General features: G+C 38.9%; 1 protein-coding gene across 1 annotated transcript in view; it reads left to right on the plus strand.

Annotated features, from left to right (window-relative positions):
• The window catches only part of LOC126088540 (eukaryotic translation initiation factor 2-alpha kinase 1-like), a 161,852-nt gene that overhangs the window by 52,762 nt on the left and 87,653 nt on the right, over positions 1-21,437 (plus strand). Inside the window, exons 3-7 of the mRNA XM_049906719.1 lie at positions 3,318-3,563; positions 4,019-4,184; positions 4,326-4,511; positions 19,269-19,457; positions 20,428-20,719. Coding sequence (XP_049762676.1) covers positions 3,318-3,563; positions 4,019-4,184; positions 4,326-4,511; positions 19,269-19,457; positions 20,428-20,719 — 1,079 coding nt within the window. The remainder of the gene's footprint in view (positions 1-3,317; positions 3,564-4,018; positions 4,185-4,325; positions 4,512-19,268; positions 19,458-20,427; positions 20,720-21,437) is intronic.

The raw sequence follows: 21,437 nt of genomic DNA on the forward strand, positions 1-21,437 counted from the left end.
AGTTATTAGGCATTCTTCCTGTTCCATTCACATATGGAGCACAGGAAGAATGTTTGCATGAATGTCTCTGTGCATGCAGTAATTATTGTTATCTTATCCTCATGATCCCTATGTGAGCAATATGTAGGGGGTTGAAGTATATCCCTAGAGAAATCATTTAAAGCTAGTTCTTGAAACATTGTTAATAGACTTTCTCTGGGCATTTATGCCATGTCTTCAAGAGTCTGCCAGTTCAGTTCCATCAGTATCTCTGTGACACTCTCCCAAGGATTAAACAAACCTGCGACCTTCTCTGTATACATTCAATATCACCTGTTAGTCTTATCTGGTACGGGTCCCACACTCTTGAGCAACATTCTAGAACTGGTCGCATGAGTGATTTGTAAGCAATCTCTTTCGTAGGCTTATTGCACTTCCCCTGTATTCCACCTATAAACTGAAGTCTACCATCTGCTTTAACCATAACTGAACCTATGCGATCATTCCATTTCATACCCCTACAAAATGTTACACCCAGGTATTTGTATTAGTTGGCCGATTCAAACAGTGACTCATTGATATTATAGTCATTGGAAACAACTTTTTTTTTTTAATTTTGAGAAGTGCAAAATTTTGTATTTCTTAACATTTAGAGCAACTTGCCAGTCTCTGCGCCACTTCGAAATCTTAACAACATCTGATTGAATATTTATGCAGCTTCTCTCAGATAGTACTTCGTTATAGATAACTGCATCATCTGAAAAAGTCTGATTTTACTATTAATGTTGTCCGCAAGGTCATTAATATACAACATGAACTGGAAGGGTCATAGCACACTTCCCTGGGGCATGCCCAAAATTACTTCTACATCTGACGATGTCTCTCCATCCAAGATAACATGCTGTGTTCTCCCTATCAAAACATCCTCAATTCAGTCACAAATTTCACTTGATACTCCGTAGGATTGTTCTTTTGACAATAAGCATAGATGCGATACTAAGTCAAAAGCTTCTCAAAGATCAAGGAACACTGCACCTATCTGGTTGCCTTGATCCAAAGCTTTCAGTATGTCATATGATAAAAATGTGAGTTGGGTTTCACATGATAGATGTTTTCGAAATCCATGATGGTTGGCACTGTGGAGGTCATTCTGTTCAAGATACCTCATTGTGTTTGAGCTCAGAATATGTTCTAAGATTTTACAACAAATCGATGTCAAGGTTATTGGACAGTAGTTTTGTGGATCACTTGTACTACCCTTCTTGTAGATGGGTGTGACCTGTGCCTTTTTCCAAAAACTGGACACAATTTTTTGTTTGAGGGATCTATAATAGATTATAGATACAAGAGAAGCGAACTTGGCTGCAAATTCAATATAGAATCTGACAGGGAATTGCAGCCTGGAGCTTTGTTCAGTTTTTCAACACCACTGACACTAATACTCATTTCATTCAACTTTTCAGTGGTACAAGGATTAAATTGGGGCAGTTCTCCTGGGTTTTCCTTCGTAAAGGAACATTTGAAAATGGAATTAAGCATTTCAGCTTTGGCTTTGCTACCCTCAGTTTCAGTCTCATTCACTAGGAACTAGACACTAACTTTGATCCCACTAACTGCCTTTACAGATGACCAGAATTTCTTTGGATTCTGTGAAAGATCGCTTGACAGTATTCTGCTATGGTAGTTACTGAAGGCGTTATACATTGCTCTCTTGACAGCCAAACACATTTCATTCAGCATCTCTCTGTCTATAGCACTACACTTTGTTTCACACCTATTATGCAGTAATCTCTGTTTCTTTACAGTGACTGTGTACCATGGAGGTTTCCTCCCACTATGAACTGTTCTGCTGGGTACATAGGTATCCAGTGCTCGGTCAACTATCTTTTTAAACTTGAGCCAAAGTTCCTTGACATGCTGCTGACCTGCACTGAAAGTTGCAAGTTTCTCGTTGAGATGTGACACTACTGGTTTTTTTTTTATCTAGTTTACTGAACATATACATCTTTCTGCTTGTTTTTAGTTGTTCTTTGTACTTTGGTAATCATTGTTGCCACAACTGTATTGTGGTCACTGATACCAGTTTCGATGTGGACATCCTCAAAAACGTCAGGTCTATTTGTTTCCATTGGATCATATATATTGCCATCATGAGTGGGGTTCCTACCTGTCTGTTCTAGGTATTTTTCAGAAAAGGCATTTAATAAAGTTTCACAGGATATCTTACCACATTGGAGCCAAGTGGTCAACTTTGGCATGCTAATCTTTTTTGTCCAGTCACTCCCAACATAAAATGATGTAATTATGACTTAATTATGGTGCTGTGCCATGCCAAACCAGTAAGCAGTGTCTTGTGCCAGCACTGTGTGATGAAAGCATGGTTTGTTCCCCCACACAGCCTCACCCCTCTTGGCAGCCCATGTCCGGGCAGAACTTGCTTCCTCCACTCCTTGCACACCTCTGAGAATTCGTTCTGGATATTGTAAACAAACTATAATTCTGTTATTTTGTTTGTATATGTTGAAGAACTGATGTGTAGTTGTCTGCATCAACCTTGTTCTTCCAACAGGTAGGTTTAGAGTATGATGTGTCAGTATAGTGCTAAAGTCTACTAAAAACAGAACATAATTGTTGTTTGCGCCTTGTGCTTAGAGCATTTCAACCCAATGTTAATTTTTTCATTTATTTATAATCCTGACTTTGCTCCTGACTTGTTCTGTTTCTTGGATTTTTTTGTTTGTGTACTTACTGCAGAGCACCACATTGTGATCAGAGATTGCTGTTTCCTGAATATAGTCTTATCAATATTGCTGGTGGTGTTATAAGTGATTGGCCTTAATCAACCACTCTCTTAAGACCCTGTTTAGTTCTTGTTTCAGTTTTAATTTCATTCCCACATTAATTTTGTAATCTCTACATATTATAATATTTATTGCTTGAATCTTCAGCAACAATAGCACTGCTTTTTTTTTCAGGCACTTTCGCTGTTACCATTGGAAGCGTATAAACATAAAATTCTTAATTCTTTTGTTCATTATGAGTAAATTAATTTTTTTTTTTATGTTGGTAAGCTTACACATTTAGAGAACTCAGTCTCTTAAAATTACCCATTTTCTTCATTTACGTAGCTACACTTTCACCTGCTTTTAGTAGAAATATTACAAAGGCTAACTTCAAGAATAAGTACCAAGTAATTAATCACCTATTTCCATTTACTAGAAAAAACTCGTTACTACAGAATTATTTTTCACCACAATTCTATTCTCTGGGGTATAATAGATACAGTACAGTTAACTATGAATGAATAATGATGATTATTTCTTGATTTATCATTGTAGGAAATGGTGATGTTCCTGAGCCTACTGATACTGAAAATGGTTTTTGCTTTGAAGATTCTCCAGTTGTTGCAAGTAGAAGTCTAATAAGGCCAGAAGTTACTCGACTTGCTGGAGAAGATGATGCAGGTCTTGTGGTAGAAGCAGAGTTTCCTTCACAGGAAACGAGCTTTTTAATTGAATCATTGGTTAAACAACTTTGCAAGTTCGTAGAGAAAAATACTACCAAACAGAGAGCTCTGTATGATGGTATGTAAATTGACAATTTGAGAAAAAAGAAGTAAACTTTATTTTTATCTGTGGTGTAGACTGGATGATTATAGTTAATAATTTGGCAATGCATGATCATTCTAATATTTGTTCTATCAGTAGGCTTCATTATAGTATGTATATTTTGTTTTTAAGTCTTATAACACTTACTTGTATGTACTCTTCTCAGAGAGCAGCAGGAAAGATTTAGCAGGGTACCTTCTTTTTGTTACCTCTCAAAAAACATATTATTCTTTCAAATAAAGATTAGGAGACATTTTTGCATGTCTCTGAAATTATTGGCTAGTGTAAGTATTCAGTGAAACGCCAATTTCAATTTTGGAAGAATCAAACCATATCAGTTTTTATATTGTGGATTAATGGTGAAAAATATTGGTGATGTGCAATATCATTACATAGCTTGTTTCAACTGTTCAGTTTTTTTTATTTTACAGCTATTTGTCGTATTCTTTACAAACTGAAATTAATTGATGGTACATATGCAATAGAAGAACTGGAGTTTATGAGAAACCGTTATGTGCAAGCAGTTTGGGATCTTCTTCAAATTGCAAAGATAGGAAATGAACCAGGAGCAAATAATAGATTGATCAGTGTTGCCAGGTATGAGTAAACTATATACATAACATATTTTAGTTCTCCCTCCCTCTCTCTCTCTCTCTCTCTCTCTCTTTCTCTCTCTCTTTCTCTCTCTTTCTCTTTCTCTGTATGTTTAATCTTAACATTGGTCTCTTTATTAACCAGGAAAGATTCGTTCAAGAAAGCTTTGCCCAGCAAGCTCCTGGTCCCTGAAAAATTGTTTGAATCATCTCGGTATCAAACGGAATTTGTCGAGTTGGAGTATATAGCTCATGGTGGGTTTGGCTATGTGTACAAAGCAAGAAACAAATTAGATGGTGGTGAATATGCTATAAAGAAAATTTGTCTGAGGTAAGGTTTGATCAATTTCATACACTTCTTCATGGTAAAATTCTGATACTATTAGTGAAATCCTTAATATATTCTCTTTTCAGTTCCTTACATTGATGTAACTTGTTACATGGAATAGTTACTTTCTCTCCTTCACCTGTAAGAGAGAAGTTGATACTTAAAATCATTAACTAATTAAATATACTGTTTTATTGGTGCTCTAAGATTGTCATAGAATTCTAATTTTTCTGTTCTGTCTCAACATAGGGAAGTTAATGATTTTCTTAATTCCTGGTATTACACCTCTGTCTGGAACTGTAGACCAGGCATAGGAGTCTCTGAAACGAACTACCAACACATTAACTTGGACAGTTTGCAGCCAGTTGACCTTTTCATAACAATACATACCTAGGGCAGATCCATTACTTTATGGTAGGCCACACTTGTGCCTCACTCTTACCTTGTACCATACATCTTATAACAACTTAGATTGAGCACTAAAGATCTGGTTGTTAGGTACTTCGAATACTTATAAACATCTCCGCACTGGGAAATAATCATGCCTGGTTTTTTTTACACCAAGTGCCTTCCTGATAACAAAGGTTTCATGACAAGGGAGAGAGCATCATTCACAGTTTTAAAACAGATCTCATTTAGATTATTCTTCCTGCAGAAAAATGCTTCACTACATATGTGAAAATATGCAGACTGTCTCTGCTAATTATTACATACCTCGTGTAACAAGGGCTTGTTGTGTGGTTCTCTTTCCAGAAATTCAGCCTGATTTCCAATGGATTCACAGGTTCCTCTGCCCATACCAGAACCTTTCACCCCACACCAACTTGACATGCTTTCCAAAACCCACAATCATTAATTATGCTGTCATGCTACTGTGGATTGTTACTGCATTCACATTGAAAGGATATCTGCCATAATTGACCAGTGTCAACCCATGTCAAGCAACTTAAATTCCTGCATGAGGGACATCTCTCTCTTTCTCCATTGGCTCTCCACAGTTTATAGCCCATTATCACATGGCTTCCTGTTCCTCACTCTCAGTACTATCTTTCTATGTACGAACATCCTGCAGTTATGGACAACACTTCTGGGATATCTCTTTCTTCGTAAGCTGGTGACATTGTCCAGGACTTCAAAAACAGGTACTGCTCCTCTTTTTCCCCATCAGACGTGGCCCAGCTGCAAATTAGTAGTCCCTTATCACACAGTAAGTGGTAGAAGGACGATGAAACAAAACGTAGGCAGCAAGGCATTGGAAATTTACACCTCATCACAGAATGTGGAAGTCTGAGAGGATTATCTGATCTGTAAAACAGTATAACAAATATAACAATGCAATGCTGGTGAAGGCACAGGTATTTCAGAGTGCACTGTTCAGCACACATTGTTGAACATAGGCTTCCAAAGCAGATGACCCCTACATATTCTCATGTTGACCCAACAATATCATCAGTTATGATTGCAGTGGTCACGGGATCATCAAGATTGAATCGTGGATCAGTAGAATGAAAAACTTCCTGTTGGATTCTGTCTCGGGTTCTTCAGCCGATGTTTATCTAATGATTTTACTGATGTTTCGCCAGCATGAGTGGCTGGCATTGTCAAAGCTTCACCCTCCATTGCCGGTGGTGAACTGGAGCCGAGCTCACGGCCGCAGACTATATGCACCTGGCGCGCCAACGTCAGAGGGCTTCTCCGCTGTAATTTCTGGTGCGGTTCTCCTCTTGCTACCTGCGACAGTCATTTGCTGCAGTACGGGAAGCCATGATCTGTTTACGTTAAGGCTTTCCTCTTCCATGTTGAAGCTGTTTGCGTGTTTTTGTATTTCTACAGCTTCTCTGAACAAGCGTGTGTGATAGTGTTTCTCTACAGCCAGAACTTCCATGTCGACAAATTCTATTACGTGGTCAGTCTCACTCAGTGCGTGCTCTGCCACGGCCGATTTCTCTACCTGCCCCTACCCGCAATGTCACTTATGTTCTTTGATCCTGGTGTTGATTGATTGTCCAGTCATTCCGACATAAACTTTTCCGCATGTGCATGGTATACGGTGTACTCCCGACATTGCAAGCGGGTCCCTTTTCTGCTTTGCTGATCTAAGACACTTTTTGATCTTCCTTGTCGGTTTGAAAATCGCGTTTACGCCATGTTTGCGCAATATACGGCTGATTCTGTCTGTCACTCTGGGAATGTATGGCAGAAAGGCCGTACCCGACATTTCTTTTTCTGATTCCTTACTTCGCCAAATGTTTGGCTCTGTTACACTTCTAATATAATTTGTGGAGTACCCATTGCTCCTCAGAACATTTTCCAGGTGTTGCATTTCGCGTCTGAGGTGCTACGGCTCACATATTCGTCCTGCTCAGATGCATGTTGTGCCACAGGGTGGTCCACTTTGCTCTTGGCCACAGTTTAGTGGTAGCCATTCATCTTGGTGGGCTGCTGGTTGGTAGTCATACTAATATAAAAAGCTGTGCAGTAATTGCAGCAGACCTGATATACGCCATGGATGTTTTCACAGGTGGCCCAGCCTCTGATGGGGCCATTTTGTTGTCTATCTGTGAACTATCACTTAAACATTGGGCGCACAGATCTTACCAATGAGACTCAAGTAAGCATCATCCTGATGAGTACATATTTTATAACCTTTACATCTTTTAAACGAATATAACATACATTTTAGACAGTTTGCAGACAGATATTACTTTATTATACGTTAACCAGTGCAGAATAATTAACTTTGGTTTATATTTTATACATCACAAACGAAATGACAAGAGCTGCTCAAACTCACAAAGCTATTCAGCTATGCTATGCTACTTACACAGCCATCTTACAAACAACTTATAAAACAAACATAAACAAATCAGAATAATAGAACAAATCATTCATTCTGCTGCTAATCTGTCTTGTATCTGTGGAGAACTTTTGTCTTGGCACTATATTGATAAATATAAAATAAATTCTTTATAATAAATTTTGAATTAATTCAATAATAAGATAAATGTGAGCATTTTGTAGCTGACTTCGAGACCTGTCCAATGGTGTGTTCTACACATTTATATTGTGTTTATAGCTTTTGTTACTCTTGTCATAAACAATTTTACACACAAACATTAGTAACTTTGTTAATTAAAACAATGTAGGAAAAGACAGACAGCTACTTACCATAAAGAAGACATGTTAAATTGCAGACAGGCACAGTTAAAAGTCACTCACATAAAGATTTTGGCAGCAGCAAAAGATAAACACACACGATTCATACACACAAGCAAGCACACCTGGCTGCCAACTCCAGCACCTCTGGCCGGAATGCAACTATCACATGGGATACAAGTGGCAATTTTGAGGGGGGCAGGGAAAGGGAAGGGGAAGGGATAGTAGTGTACAGGTGGGGAGAGAGACAAAGGGTATCTGGTGGAGTGTGCATGGACAAGAATGCCAAACAAGTGCAACATCAGGAGGTCACGGAGCAGGAAGGTGGGGAAAAAAGCAGTGAAAAAGTAGAGGAGTGGGGAAAATGGGCAGGTGTGTTGGCAGAGAGTGGCAAATAAACAGGGTGGGAGATGAGAATGGGGAGGAGATGATAGGACAGGGGGGGGTGGAAACTGTTTGGTAGAGGGTGTGAGGACAGTTATGTTCTTTTTAACTACATGTTGTGCCACAGGGTGGTAAACTTTGCTTTTGTCCACAGTTTGACAGTGGCCATTCATCATGATGGACAGCTGGTTGTTAGTCCTACCAATGTAAAATGCTGTGCAATGATTGCAGCTGAGCTGGTAAATGACACAGCTGCTTTCACAGAAGTGATGGGTGGGTGGATTGGGTAGCCTTCACACCTGGGTTTTCCACAGGGACATGATCGTTATGGAAAGGAGTTGGGATTTTGAGTGGCATAGGGATGGACTAGGATGTTATGGACATTGGGTGAGTGACAGAACTCCAGTTTAGGTAGGGTGGGAAGTATCTCAGGTAGGATGTCCCTCATTTCAGGGCATGATGGTAGGTTAATCAAAGCCCTGGAAAAGGATGTGGTTCAGTTGTTATCTATCTTCATGCCCTGGAATGAGGGACATACTACCCAAGATACTTCCCACCCCTCCTAAATTGGTGTTCCATCAGTCACCCAACCTCCACAACATCCTAGTCCATCCCTATGCCAATCCCAATCCCAACTCCTTGCCACAAGGATCATATCCCTGTGGAAAACCCAGGTGCAAGGCCTATGCAATCTACCCACCTATCACTTCCTATTCCAGTCCTGTCACAGGTTTATCCTATCCCATCAGGGACCAGACTGCCAGTAAAAGCAGCCATGTCATTTACTAGCTCTGCTGCAATCATTGCACACATTAGTAGGACTACCAACCAGCTGTCCACCAGGATGAATGGCCACTGCCAAACTGTGGCCAAGAGCAAAGTGGACCACCCTTTGGCACAACATGCAGCTAAAATTAATATACTTTATTTCAATGGCTGCATCACTACCCGAGCCATCTGTAACCCTCCCTCAACCACCAGCTTTTCTGAACTGCGCAAATGGTTGTTACCCTTACAACACATTCTCCACTCCCATAATTACCCCGGCCTCAACATATGGTAACATATTGTCCTCACACCCTCCACCCCCTTGTCCTATCATCTCCTCCCCATTCTCATCTCCCACCCTGTTTATTTTCCACCCTCTGCCAACACGTACACCCATCTTTTCTCACTCCTCTCAATTTTTGCTCCTTTTTTCCCCCCCACCTTCCTGCCCCATGACCTCCTGATGCTGCACTTGTTGGCGTTCTAGTCCCTGCACACTCCACCAGACAGCATTCGTCTCTCTCTCCACCTGTACACTACTGTCCCTTCCCCTTCCCTCTCCCCTTCCCCTTCCCCTTCCCCGCCCCCTCCAGATTGCCCCTTGGATCCCACATGATAGTTGCATTCCAGCCAGAGATGCTGGAGTTGGTGGTCATGATGTGCGTGAGGTATGCATGCTTGTGTGTATGAATGGTGTGTTTTCTCTTTGGCTGATGAAGGCTGTGGCCAAAAGTTTCATGTAAAAGTCTTTTAATTGTGCCTGTCTGCAACTTAACATGTCTTCTTAGTGGTAAGTAGCAACATGTCTTTTCCTACATTGCTGGTATTCTTACGTGGAGTTTCTGATGTTTAACTTAGTTATTTCTTGCTTTGTAAATGTGGTAATAATTTTATTGAATTTGCCTCTTTATTGTGATATCAATGCTGTCATCAGATTTTTCAGAGCATATCTATGAGTGGTTTTTGTGTTTTAGCGTATGAATGTTTGAAGCTTTCAATATTAGCACAGACTGACCTTGGCTATATTATTTGACATTCACAATCATGTGGCAGTACGATTTTAACAAACCATCATGGAAATTCCAAGTTACATCTAGTCAGCAGTCTGCTGGATCCCCCCCCCCTCCCCCCCCATCTTTCCCTTGTGGCTTTGAGCACTCTGCAGCATTCATCCACCTCATGGTAGCTGAGTGGTCAGTGCAACAGAATGTGATACCTAATGACACGGGTTCGATTCCCGACTGGGTCAGAGATTTTCTCCACTCTGGGTGTCCTTATCATCATCATCATTTCATCCCCATCGACACACAAGTTGCCAAAGTGGCGTCAACTCGAAAGGCTTGCTCCAGGCAAACAGTCTACCTGACAGGAGACCCTAGCCACACGGCATTTCCATTTACCCACAAACCCTCAGTTTTTTTTAATACTTTGTACAGTGGACATACCACTTGTAATGCTACAGCTTGTTAACAACTCCTTCTGTTATCTAGTACTAGTATCCTTCGTTGTACTATAAGGAAGAAAAGTTCATTTAAAATAGATGTATTTGAAGGTTAAAAATAAATGCCTCATACATGAAAAGCAAATCTCTTTTGTTACGTGATTCATAAAATTCTCCAGATATTTTGACAACATGTGTTTCATTCACATGGTTAATGTTGTATGTGTACACTGCATAATAAAGACGATAAAAGTTCAACACAGTATCTAGAACAGATAATTCTTAATTCCTATTCTTAATTCCTGCATGTGTAGATTCAGTTCCCTTTTGTTTGTCTGGTGATGATGATGATGATGATGATGATGAAGTCCTATACTCCTTCACAGAGCGTAGGGGAACGATGCGGGAGACCCGCACCGCGGTACTAGGCAAGGTCCTTGTGGAGGTGATTTGCCATTGCCTTCCTCCGACCATAATGGGGATGAATGTTGATGATGAAGACGACACAACAACACCCAGTCATCTCAAGACAGGTGAAAATCCCTGACCCCGCCAGGAATTGAACCCGGGACCCCGTGCTCAGGAAGCGAGATCGCTACTGCGAGACCACGAGCTGTTGTTGTTGTGGTCTTCAGTCCTGAGACTGGTTTGATGCAGCTCTCCATGCTACTCTATCCTGTACAAGCTTCTTCATCCCCCAGTACCTACTGCAACCTACATCCTTCTGAATCTGCTTAGTGTATTCATCTCTTGGTCTCCCTCTACGATTTTTACCCTCCACGCTGCCCTCCAATGCTAAATTTGTGATCCCTTGATGCCTCAGAACATGTCCTACCAACTGGTCCCTTCTTCTAGTCAAGTTGTGCCACAAGCTCATCTTCTCCTCAATTCTATTCAATACCTCCTCATTAGTTATGTGTTCTACCCATCTAATCTTCAGCATTCTTCTGTAGCACCATATTTCGAAAGCTTCTATTCTCTTCCTGTCCAAACTATTTATTGTCCATGATTCACTTCCATACATGGCTACACTCCATACAAATACTTTCAGAAACAACTTCCTGACACTTAAATCTATACTCAATATTAACAAATTTCTCTTCTTCAGAAACACTTTCCTTGCCATTGCCACTCTACATTTTATATCTTCTCTACTTCGACCATCATCAGTTATTTTGCTCCCCAAATAGCAAAACTCCTTTACTACTTTAAGTGTCATTTCCTAATCTAATTCCCTCAGCATCACCCGACTTAATTTGACTACATTCCATTATCCTCGTTTTGCTTTTGTTGATGTTCATCTTATGTCCTCCTTTCAAGACAATGTCCATTGTGTTCAACTGCTCTTCCAAGTCCTTTGCTGTCTCTGACAGAATTACAATGTCATCGGCGAACCTCAACATTTTTATTTCTTTTCCATGGATTTTAATACCTACTCCGAATTTTTCTTTTGTTTCCTTTACTGCTTGCTCAATATACAGATTGAATAACATCGGGGAGAGGCTACAACCCTGTCTTACTCCCTTCCCAACCACTGCTTCCCTTTCATGTCCCTCGACTCTTATAACTGCCATCTGGTTTCTGTACAAATTGTAAATAGCCTTCCGCTCTCTGTATTTTACCCCTGCCACCTTTAGAATTTGAAAGAGAGTATTCCAGTCAACATTGTCAAAAGCTTTCTCTAAGTCTACAAATGCTAGAAACGTAGGTTTGCCTTTCCTTAATCTTTCTTCTAAGATAAGTCGTAAGGTCAGTATTGCCTCACGTGTTCCACGAGCTGCATGTACACTAATTATTGGTTATTTAAAAATATAGAATTTACATCTAAATCTATATTTATGCTTGGCAAACTGCCATGAAATGCATGGTAGAGGCTACAGCCCAATATCCCACTCTCTCTCTTCCCATTCCATTCACATATGGAGCATGGGAAGAATGAGTGTTTTAATGCTTCTGTGCGTGCTGTAATTAATCAAATCTTGTCTTCACGATCCCTGTGTGAGTGATACTTAGGGGGTTGTAGTATATTCCTCGAGTCCTCATTTAAAAATGATTCTTGAAACTTTGTTAATAGACTTCCTGAAGTTATAGTGTTGTTCTATCTTCATGAATCTTCAAGTTCAGTTCCTTCAGTATCTCTGTGACACACTTCCATGGATTAGACAAACCTGTGACCATTTGTGCTGCCCTTCTCTGTATACATTCAATATCCCCTATTAGTCCTGTTTGATACAGGTCCTACACACTTGAGCAGTATTCTAGAACCAGTTGCGCAAGTTATTTTTAAGCAATCACCACTGTAGACTGATTGCACTACCAATAAACTGCATTTTAACACCTGCTTTACCCCCCACAAATGAACCTATGTGATCATTCCATTTCATTTCCGTACTAAGTGTTATACCCAGATATTTGTATGACTTGACCAATTCCAACTGTGACTCATTGATATTATGGTCATTGGATGCTACATTTTTTTGCTTTGTGAAGTGTACAGTTTTGCATTTCTGAACATTTAAAGCAAGTTGCCAATCTTTGAACTACTTTGTAATCTTACCAACTTAATGTTTATGTGGCTTCTTTTTGACAGTACTTCATTATAGATAACTATTAATATTGTCTGCAAGTTCATTAATATACAACATGAATGCAAGGGTCACAGTGCAATTCTGTGGGGCATACCCGAAGTTACTTCTATATCTGGTGATGACTCTCCATTCAAGATAACATGCTGCGTCCTCCCTACCTAAAAGCCCTCAATTCAGTCACAAATGTCACTTGATACCCCATATGATTGAACTTTTGACAATAAGCATTGTTGTGGTACTGAGTAATATGTTTTTCAGAAATCAAGAAATACTGCATCTACCTGACATCCCTGATCTAAGGCTTTCAGTATGTCATGTGAAAAAAGTGTGAGTAGAGTTTCACATGGTCGATGTTTTCGGAATACATGCTGGTCGGCATGGAGGACCTCATTCTGTTAAAGATATCTCATTATGTTTGAGATCAGAATATGTTTTAAAATTCTACTACAGATCGATGTCAAGGATATTGGACAGTAGTTGTTTGGTGGATCACTTCTACTACCCTTCATGTAGATGCATGTTGCCTTTGCTTTCTTCCAATTACTGGGCCCAGTATTTTGGTTGAGGTACCTATGATAGACTGTAGCAGCACAATATAAACAGTACCCAATGTTGCCTAGTTCAAAAATAGATCATCAATACAGTTACACCACATTTGTTTGTATCCAGTTATCTTTTTCATTACTCAATCATGTCTGTCAGCTTCATTATTTTACTTACTTTTCTTATCTCGTTAACTAACGGAATGCATTCTCAAAAAATATCCCTACTGCAGAGACAGGCTCCCTAACCATTGAGACCCTAACATTATTCATTATTTTACTATTTCATTGTTGCTTCATTAACTAATAAATAAACACCTGCTCTGCTTATTCACTGCAAAATTGATTCTACTGAAAAACACTCCACAGTAACAGATCCTTATGCTAAGCCAAACGTAACCCTCATTACTGATCAGACCAAACTATCACTTACAAAAATTATTACTTCACCGTATTCTGTCAAATTGCTTAAGATTTTAGCCTGAAGGGTGATATACATTCAAACTTTGCTTATTCTTTCCACACACATTACTCCAGGCAATTATGTTTAAAGTTGTAAATTCTTAATTTTAAACAAGGCTGTACCATGACACTTCTATACATAGATAGTTATCTCAATATACTGATTGCACTGAACACAAACACGTGTATTATACAATAATTAATATTAAGATCTCATATTTAAGATGGGTTTTACTGTATATTGCCTCTGCTGCTACAACAATGAGCTGATTACTTCAGATGGTAATGTTTTCAGATAAGTTGCACCTTCTCCTCCACATATGCTGACACCTTTTATTTTCCATTTGGTATTACCTCTTTGTTTGACAGAAATTCTTTAAGCATGGTACCACTTTTCTTCCTTCCATCCTCTTATGACTCCATTACTTATAGCTAACACAACATAATATAATATACAGGGTGTTACAAAAAGGTACGGCCAAACTTTCAGGAAACCTTCCTCACACACAAAGAAAGAAAATATGTTATGTGGACATGTGTCCGGAAACGCTTACTTTCAATGTTAGAGCTCATTTTATTACTTCTCTTCAAATCACATTAATCATGGAATGGAAACACACAGCAACAGAATGTACCATCGTGACTTCAAACACTTTGTTACTGGAAATGTTCAAAATGTCCTCCGTTAGCGGGGATACATGCATCCACCCTCCACCCACCCTCCGTCGCACGGAATCCCTGATGCGCTGATGCAGCCCTGGAGAATGGCGTATTGTATCACAGCCGTCCACAATATGAGCACGAAGAGTCTCTACATGTGAAACCCAGCTCGCGCTATTCGTCCACGAGACTCAGAGGGCCATTGACACTGGTTCACAGGTAGATGCCGTGTTTCTTGACTTCCGCAAGGCGTTCGATACAGTTCCCCACAGTCGTTTAATGAACAAAGTAAGAGCATATGGACTATCAGACCAATTGTGTGATTGGATTGAGGAGTTCCTAGATAACAGGACGCAGCATGTTATTCTCAATGGAGAGAAGTCTTCCAAAGTAAGAGTGATTTCAAGTGTGCCGCAGGGGAGTGTCATAGGACCGTTGCTATTCACAATATACATAAATGACCTGGTGGATGACATCGGAAGTTCACTGAGGCTTTTTGCAGATGATGCTGTGGTGTATCGAGAGGTTGTAACAATGGAAAATTGTACTGAAATGCAGGAGGATCTGCAGCGAATTGACGCATGGTGCAGGGAATGGCAATTGAATCTCAATGTAGACAAGTGTAATGTGCTGTGAATACACAGAAAGATAGATCCTTTATCATTTAGCTACAAAATAGCAGGTCAGCAACTGGAAGCAGTTAATACCATAAATTATCTGGGAGTACGCATTAGGAGTGATTTAAAATGGAATGATCATATAAAGTTGATTGTCGGTAAAGCAGATGCCAGACTGAGATTCATTGGAAGAATCCTAAGGAAATGCAATCCGAAAACAAAGGAAGTAGGTTACAGTACGCTTGTTCGCCCACTGCTTGAATACTGCTCAGCAGTGTGGGATCCGTACCAGATAGGGTTGATACAAGACATAGAGAAGATCCAACGGAGAGCAGCGCGCTTCGTTACAGGATCATTTAGTAATTGCGAAAGCGTTACGCAGATGATAGATAAACTCCAGTGGAAGACTCTGCAGGAGAGAGACTCAGTAGCTCGGTACGGGCTTTTGTCAAAGTTTCGAGAACATACCTTCACCGAAGAGTCAAGCAGTATATTGCTCCCTCCTACGTATATCTCGCGAAGAGACCATGAGTATAAAATCAGAGAGATTAGAGCCCACACAGAGGCATACCGACAATCCTTCTTTCCAAGAACAATACGAGACTGGAATAGAAGAGAGAACCGATAGAGGTACTGAAGGTACCCTCCGCCACACACCGTCAGGTGGCTTGCGGAGTATGGATGTAGATGTAGATGTAGATGTAGATACATTTGGTACCGGGGTTGTGTAGACAAGAGCTTTCAAATACCCCATAAATGAAAGTCTAGAGGGTTGAGGTCAGGAGAGCGTGGAGGCCACGGAATTGGTCCACCTCTACCAATCCATCGGTCACCGAATCTGTTGTTGAGAAGTGTACGAACACTTTGACTGAAATGTGCAGGAGCTCCGTCGTGCATGAACCACATGTTGTGTCGTACTTGCAAAGGCACATGTTCTAGCAGCACAGGCAGAGTATCCCGTATGAAATCATGATAACGTGCTCCATTGAGTGTAGGTGGACGAAACTAAAATGAGCTCTAACATGGAAATTAAGCGTTTCCGGACACATGTCCACATAACATCTTTTCTTTATTTGTTTGTGAGGAATGTTTCCTGAAAATTTGGCCATACCTTTTTGTAACACCCTGTATACATAGATAACACTGGAGAAACCTTTTCTAAAATACTCCTGTACTAAAGTACGCTGCTGTACCAAATTATGTGCCAGTCAAAGAAAGAATGTTTCTGATTCACTTATAAACTACAGATAGGATAGGAGAAGAGTTTGACTGCCTCAGGAAACATGAAAAATGAGACAGACAGCTGGGATAAGCATTATCGCCACATAATGAATCGAACACAGAATGTTGAACCCCCTACTTGCTAATCACACAAGAAATTAGTCCCAAATATTAAACGAATCACCAACAAATTGTATTCCAGCAGCTGTCCTGCCAATTCCACAGTTAACAGTACCTCTTGTTTCACAATCTGTTTGTAGTAGCACCAATAAGTTTTATTCCAGACACCTGCGTCACCACTATAAGCTCTGTTTTCTTAATAGATTCAAAAAATGCCCATGAAATGACATTCAAATCACTACCACTGTCCAGTAAACACTTATTAACATGTATACCTTATACCCTTGCCGTTATTACAGGGTGACCCACTTCCTTCTTACTTACCATGTGATCTTCTTCATACTACAAATCCTCATTAATCTTTTCCCTAGAAAAACTACCATCCTGCTTACCAAAATAATTATCAGACACAGTCAAAGGACAGGAAGCATGGTTCTCTTCCTCATTACTACTTTCAAACTCTAACTCTTCATTAGGCCTAATATTATCCTCCTTTATTCTTTCTTTACTTTACACACTGACATCATTATCAATTATAAATTCAAATACCTCGTTCTCATCACTACTGGATTCATGACTGCTATCATCATTACCAATACTGTCAGAATCAGACCCACTTTCACGTTCTCTCTGCTTTAGATTTTGCACCTTTTACACTTTTTTCTGTTTCAGTCAATTTTGAATCTACATTTTCATTTACTTTTAACAATTTTTCCTCTACCACTATTGCACATTTGATTTCTACCTCAGTTTCTGAATCATTTTTTATGTGATCGATTTAGTTCTCAAGTTTAACCCTGTTTTCAGCACAAAATTTCCTGGCAGCTTTGACTTCATCCTTATACTGTTTCTCAGAAGCCTCCACCCTCGTACTATAGTTATCACATAGCTCCTCCTTAACCTTAATGATCTCACCCACTTCAGTACCATTCTGACTGTGTTGGGACCAAAAATTGGGCCCTTATATATCCTCACAATAATAGGCACTGAAACTACACATTGTTTGATGTTTAATTTACAGAAATTACAATTAAAACTTAGCTTGTTCAATTAACTGAATACAGTGAAAACTTCCTTCTTTTTAACAGTTTCTTCTACCACAAGAGTTAAGCTGAATTATTTGTTTAAATTAAATTAACAGATATCATTACACAAACAATACTTTTGATCAAACTGTTAATTACTTTGGAATTAATTAAGGGCTGGCTTTGCTAACATGTTTTCAAATAGAGTCAAATAGATCCTTTAAGAATACTATTAGTTGGTCCTCCAAATGTTTACAATTAGTACAGAATGTATATTTGTTTATAAGTCAACAGTAGAATTTGAGCTATGAAACAATTACTGATTTTACTCTATAACAAAAGATACTAACTAGTAATAGTCAAAATAAATTAGAAAATCAATTACATACATAAAACTCAACATAAAATTAGATCTGGTGCTATATTCTTTAAAACTGATGGCCAGCCTTTCTCTTTTATGAAAATGCAGCTTATAGTCATGTATGTTAACAGTAATTAGTCAAAAATGAAAAAATGAATTTTAAGGAGGCAGATGGTAAAGCAAGAGTGGAAGAAAAAATATCCCAGCTTGCTTCGCCACATCGTTTTGAGCTGTTCTGCTGGACACATATATGTTGAGTGCAGGGTCAACTATTCTTTTAAACTTGAGCTATAATTCGTCTACATGCTCCTGCCTTGTGCTGAAAGAGTCAAGTTCCTCACTGAGATAAGACACTACTGATTTTTTAAATCTAGTTTACAGAACATATATATCATTTTGTTTGTTTCAGCCATTCTTTGCACTTTGCTAATCATTGTTGCCGCAACCACATTATGGTCGCTGATACCAGTTCTGATGTGGATATCCTAAAAGAATCAGATCTATTTGTTGCCATTAGATCTGATATATTTCCATCATGGGTGAGGTTCTAAACTATGTGTTCTAGATAGTTTTCAGAGAAGTCATTCAGATATATTTCACAGGAAGTCTTCATGCTCACCAATAACAAAACTATAATTTTCCCAGTTGACTGTTGGGTGGTTAAAGCCTCCAACGATGATCACAGTATCGTTGGGGAACTTACGTACAAGTGAACTGAGGTTGGCTGTATAAAGTTTTCGATCACATTGGGAGAGGAGTCTGGTGGGTGAGAGAAGGATCCAATTACAGTTCTATGCCCACACTTTATACTGCATTTTGCTCAAACAGTCTCACATGCAATTTCAATTTATATTGCAGTGAATTTGGGTTTCTTGTCTACTGCAACAAATATGCCACCTCCATTTCCTATTAGTCAATCCTTTCAATATACAATGAAAATTTCCACAAAAATCTTACAGCAAATTAATTTCAGGTTTCAAACAGCTTTCTGTACCTAGTATTTTGTGAGCTTCACTGTTTTTCAGGAGTATTTCGAACTCTTGCACTTTGTCGCGAATACTCACCAGTTCACCACTAGAATTTTAATACTCTCCCCTGTGGGAAGCATTTCTTTTGATCTTACACTGGTACATTTGTGTTTCCTACAACTATCAGTATCTGGATTGGATAGAGAGCTGCTTAATCTATAAAAACCTTGTCAGCTCAGTGCCTATACTATTCAGTAATTTGTTACCTTTACTCATTAAAGTACCTATATTCCAACAGGAATTTCCATTACAGTATTTATTTAAAAGTATGTTTGACACAGTTGTAACAAGTAAACTGTTTATCACTTATCTATTATAAAATGTATTTCAGTTTGTGCGCAAGTGTTTCGAAATGCTATAAATATAATAAATACAATTTATTTTCAGATATCACAGGGTTGATAATTTTCTTAAAAGCCTGCAAGAGGTAAAGCTTTTGGCTAAACTGCATCATCCCAATATTGTTGCTTATAAAGCAGCTTGGCTAGAACCGTTCCAGCAGAGTTCCAATTTAGACTGTCAAAGCAGTATTACTGATGATTCCCTTAGCACATCATTAAATGATGCCTCTGATGGGTATGTACTTGTTCAGCTCATTTCTGATTAAAATTCTATGGAGTATATACCACACAATGTACTGAAAATTTTATCACTTTTAATATACCATCGAACATATTTTACTTACTTTCACAGTAACCCTTTGTAAATAAAAAAAGCAAGTGGGGCATGACCAAGCAGTCATGTCCTAAACTCAGTATTCTCACCATCAGAGTTGGTTGTTGAGTTACTCATAAAAGCTGTCTTATGAACACAAATGACAAAGATTTTTGTAATAGTGAACTTAACACTGTTCAGTCAAGTAATAAAACCCGCACTAGTTATTACTTTTGGGAATATTGCTCATAGTAACCTCTTAGGCTCACAAATGTTAGACGTGTTTTCTGCATAGGATGCTAAAACACAAGACAGAACGAAAATGTAGAGTGGAATAAAGAACACACATGATTAATGAATTGAAGATCAACAGAAATTATTGGCAATTAAAAGAAGCAACTGAAGCTTGAGAAAAGAAGAGTCATAATTAGAAACTGAGGAAGAACCGACAGACACACTATAGGCCCCCACCAGGCAGAGCATAACAACAGTGATGTTGATGGATGTATTAGTTTTAGATCATTTGTGATTTAAGCTGTGAAATGATAAGCATTAGTAAATAATCTCTCTCTCTCTCTCTCTCTCTGTGTGTGTGTGTGTGTGTGTGTGTGTGTGTGTGTGTGTGTGTGTGTGTGTGTGTGTTGGAAAATCACTACAAATTATATGTGTAGCTTTTATCTTTTTACAGTTTGGCTAATAGATGTTTCAAAGGCATTGCCAGCACAGTTCATCAGTATATGAAATTCACTACATAATTTTGCATCTTCAGAAAGTTAATAGGACCTCATATGACCTGGTGTACAAATAACTGGAAATGGCTGGATATAATAAATCAAATTTTTAGTTTCTCAAACACAAATGTTTTAAGAAGAATCCCACTTGTTTCTTACAGGATGTCTCCATCAAGTGAGATGTGTAATGGGCAGAGAGCAAATTATGCTTTGTCTGGAAATGCAACATGCAGTAGCAGTTCTCAGAGCAGTGCCAGTGAAAGTCATGAACAAGTAAGCCATGTATCTGCATCACATATGCATCTAAAAAGCAAAGAGAAATCCTATGATTCAGCCGATAAATGCTCTTCAAAGTCTACAAGTACAGAATCCTCAGAAGATAAGGCTATTTGTGTGCCATCCCATTTAGAGGAAATAACATGTAAAAACCTGAAACGACTGATACCACCTGAGGTAAGTTGTAGCTATTATTATTGTTATTGCCACTGTTACTGTTATGACAGCAGTACATAACTGCAAAATCATCTTCTGGAACCTGTAACATATAATAGCACTTCTTTTATATTAACAAAATGAAGACATAAATAAACCTTTTTGTTCAGGGTCTAATTTCAGTTTGTTATGTCTGACCCAGTACTAAAGCATGGAGTGAGTTACTGAAATAAAGTTCAAAAGCTGTCACACTATGCTCGACACAGTCCAGTACACGAATTTGTCTTAAATGAGCAAATACACAATGAAATTAATGAGCCATGTTAATACTGTTATGCAAAGCCAAATTTGTTGTACACTGATTAGATTAGATTTACTTCCATTCCAATTGATCCCTAGTGACGAGGTCCTCCAGTATATAGAACATGTCAGAAAAACAATAATACATGACAAATATTTACAACTAAAACAAATACCGTATTTACTCGAATCTAAGCCGCACTTTTTTTCCGGTTTTCGTAATCAAAAAAACCGCCTGCGGCTTAGAATCGAGTGCAAAGCAAGCGGAAGTTATGAAAAATGTTGGTACGTGCCACCACAACTAACTTCTGCCGTCAAATATATGTAGCGCTATGCGGGCATGCTTTGTAGGCACAAAGATAAATACTGGCGCCAAAACCTCTGCGTCAGTAAATAATTTTTTTAAAAAAAAGTGGAAAACGAGCTTTTTTTCTCCGCC

The sequence above is a fragment of the Schistocerca cancellata genome, chromosome 6, assembly GCF_023864275.1.
Source record: "Schistocerca cancellata isolate TAMUIC-IGC-003103 chromosome 6, iqSchCanc2.1, whole genome shotgun sequence".
Classification (NCBI taxonomy): Eukaryota; Metazoa; Arthropoda; class Insecta; order Orthoptera; family Acrididae; genus Schistocerca; species Schistocerca cancellata.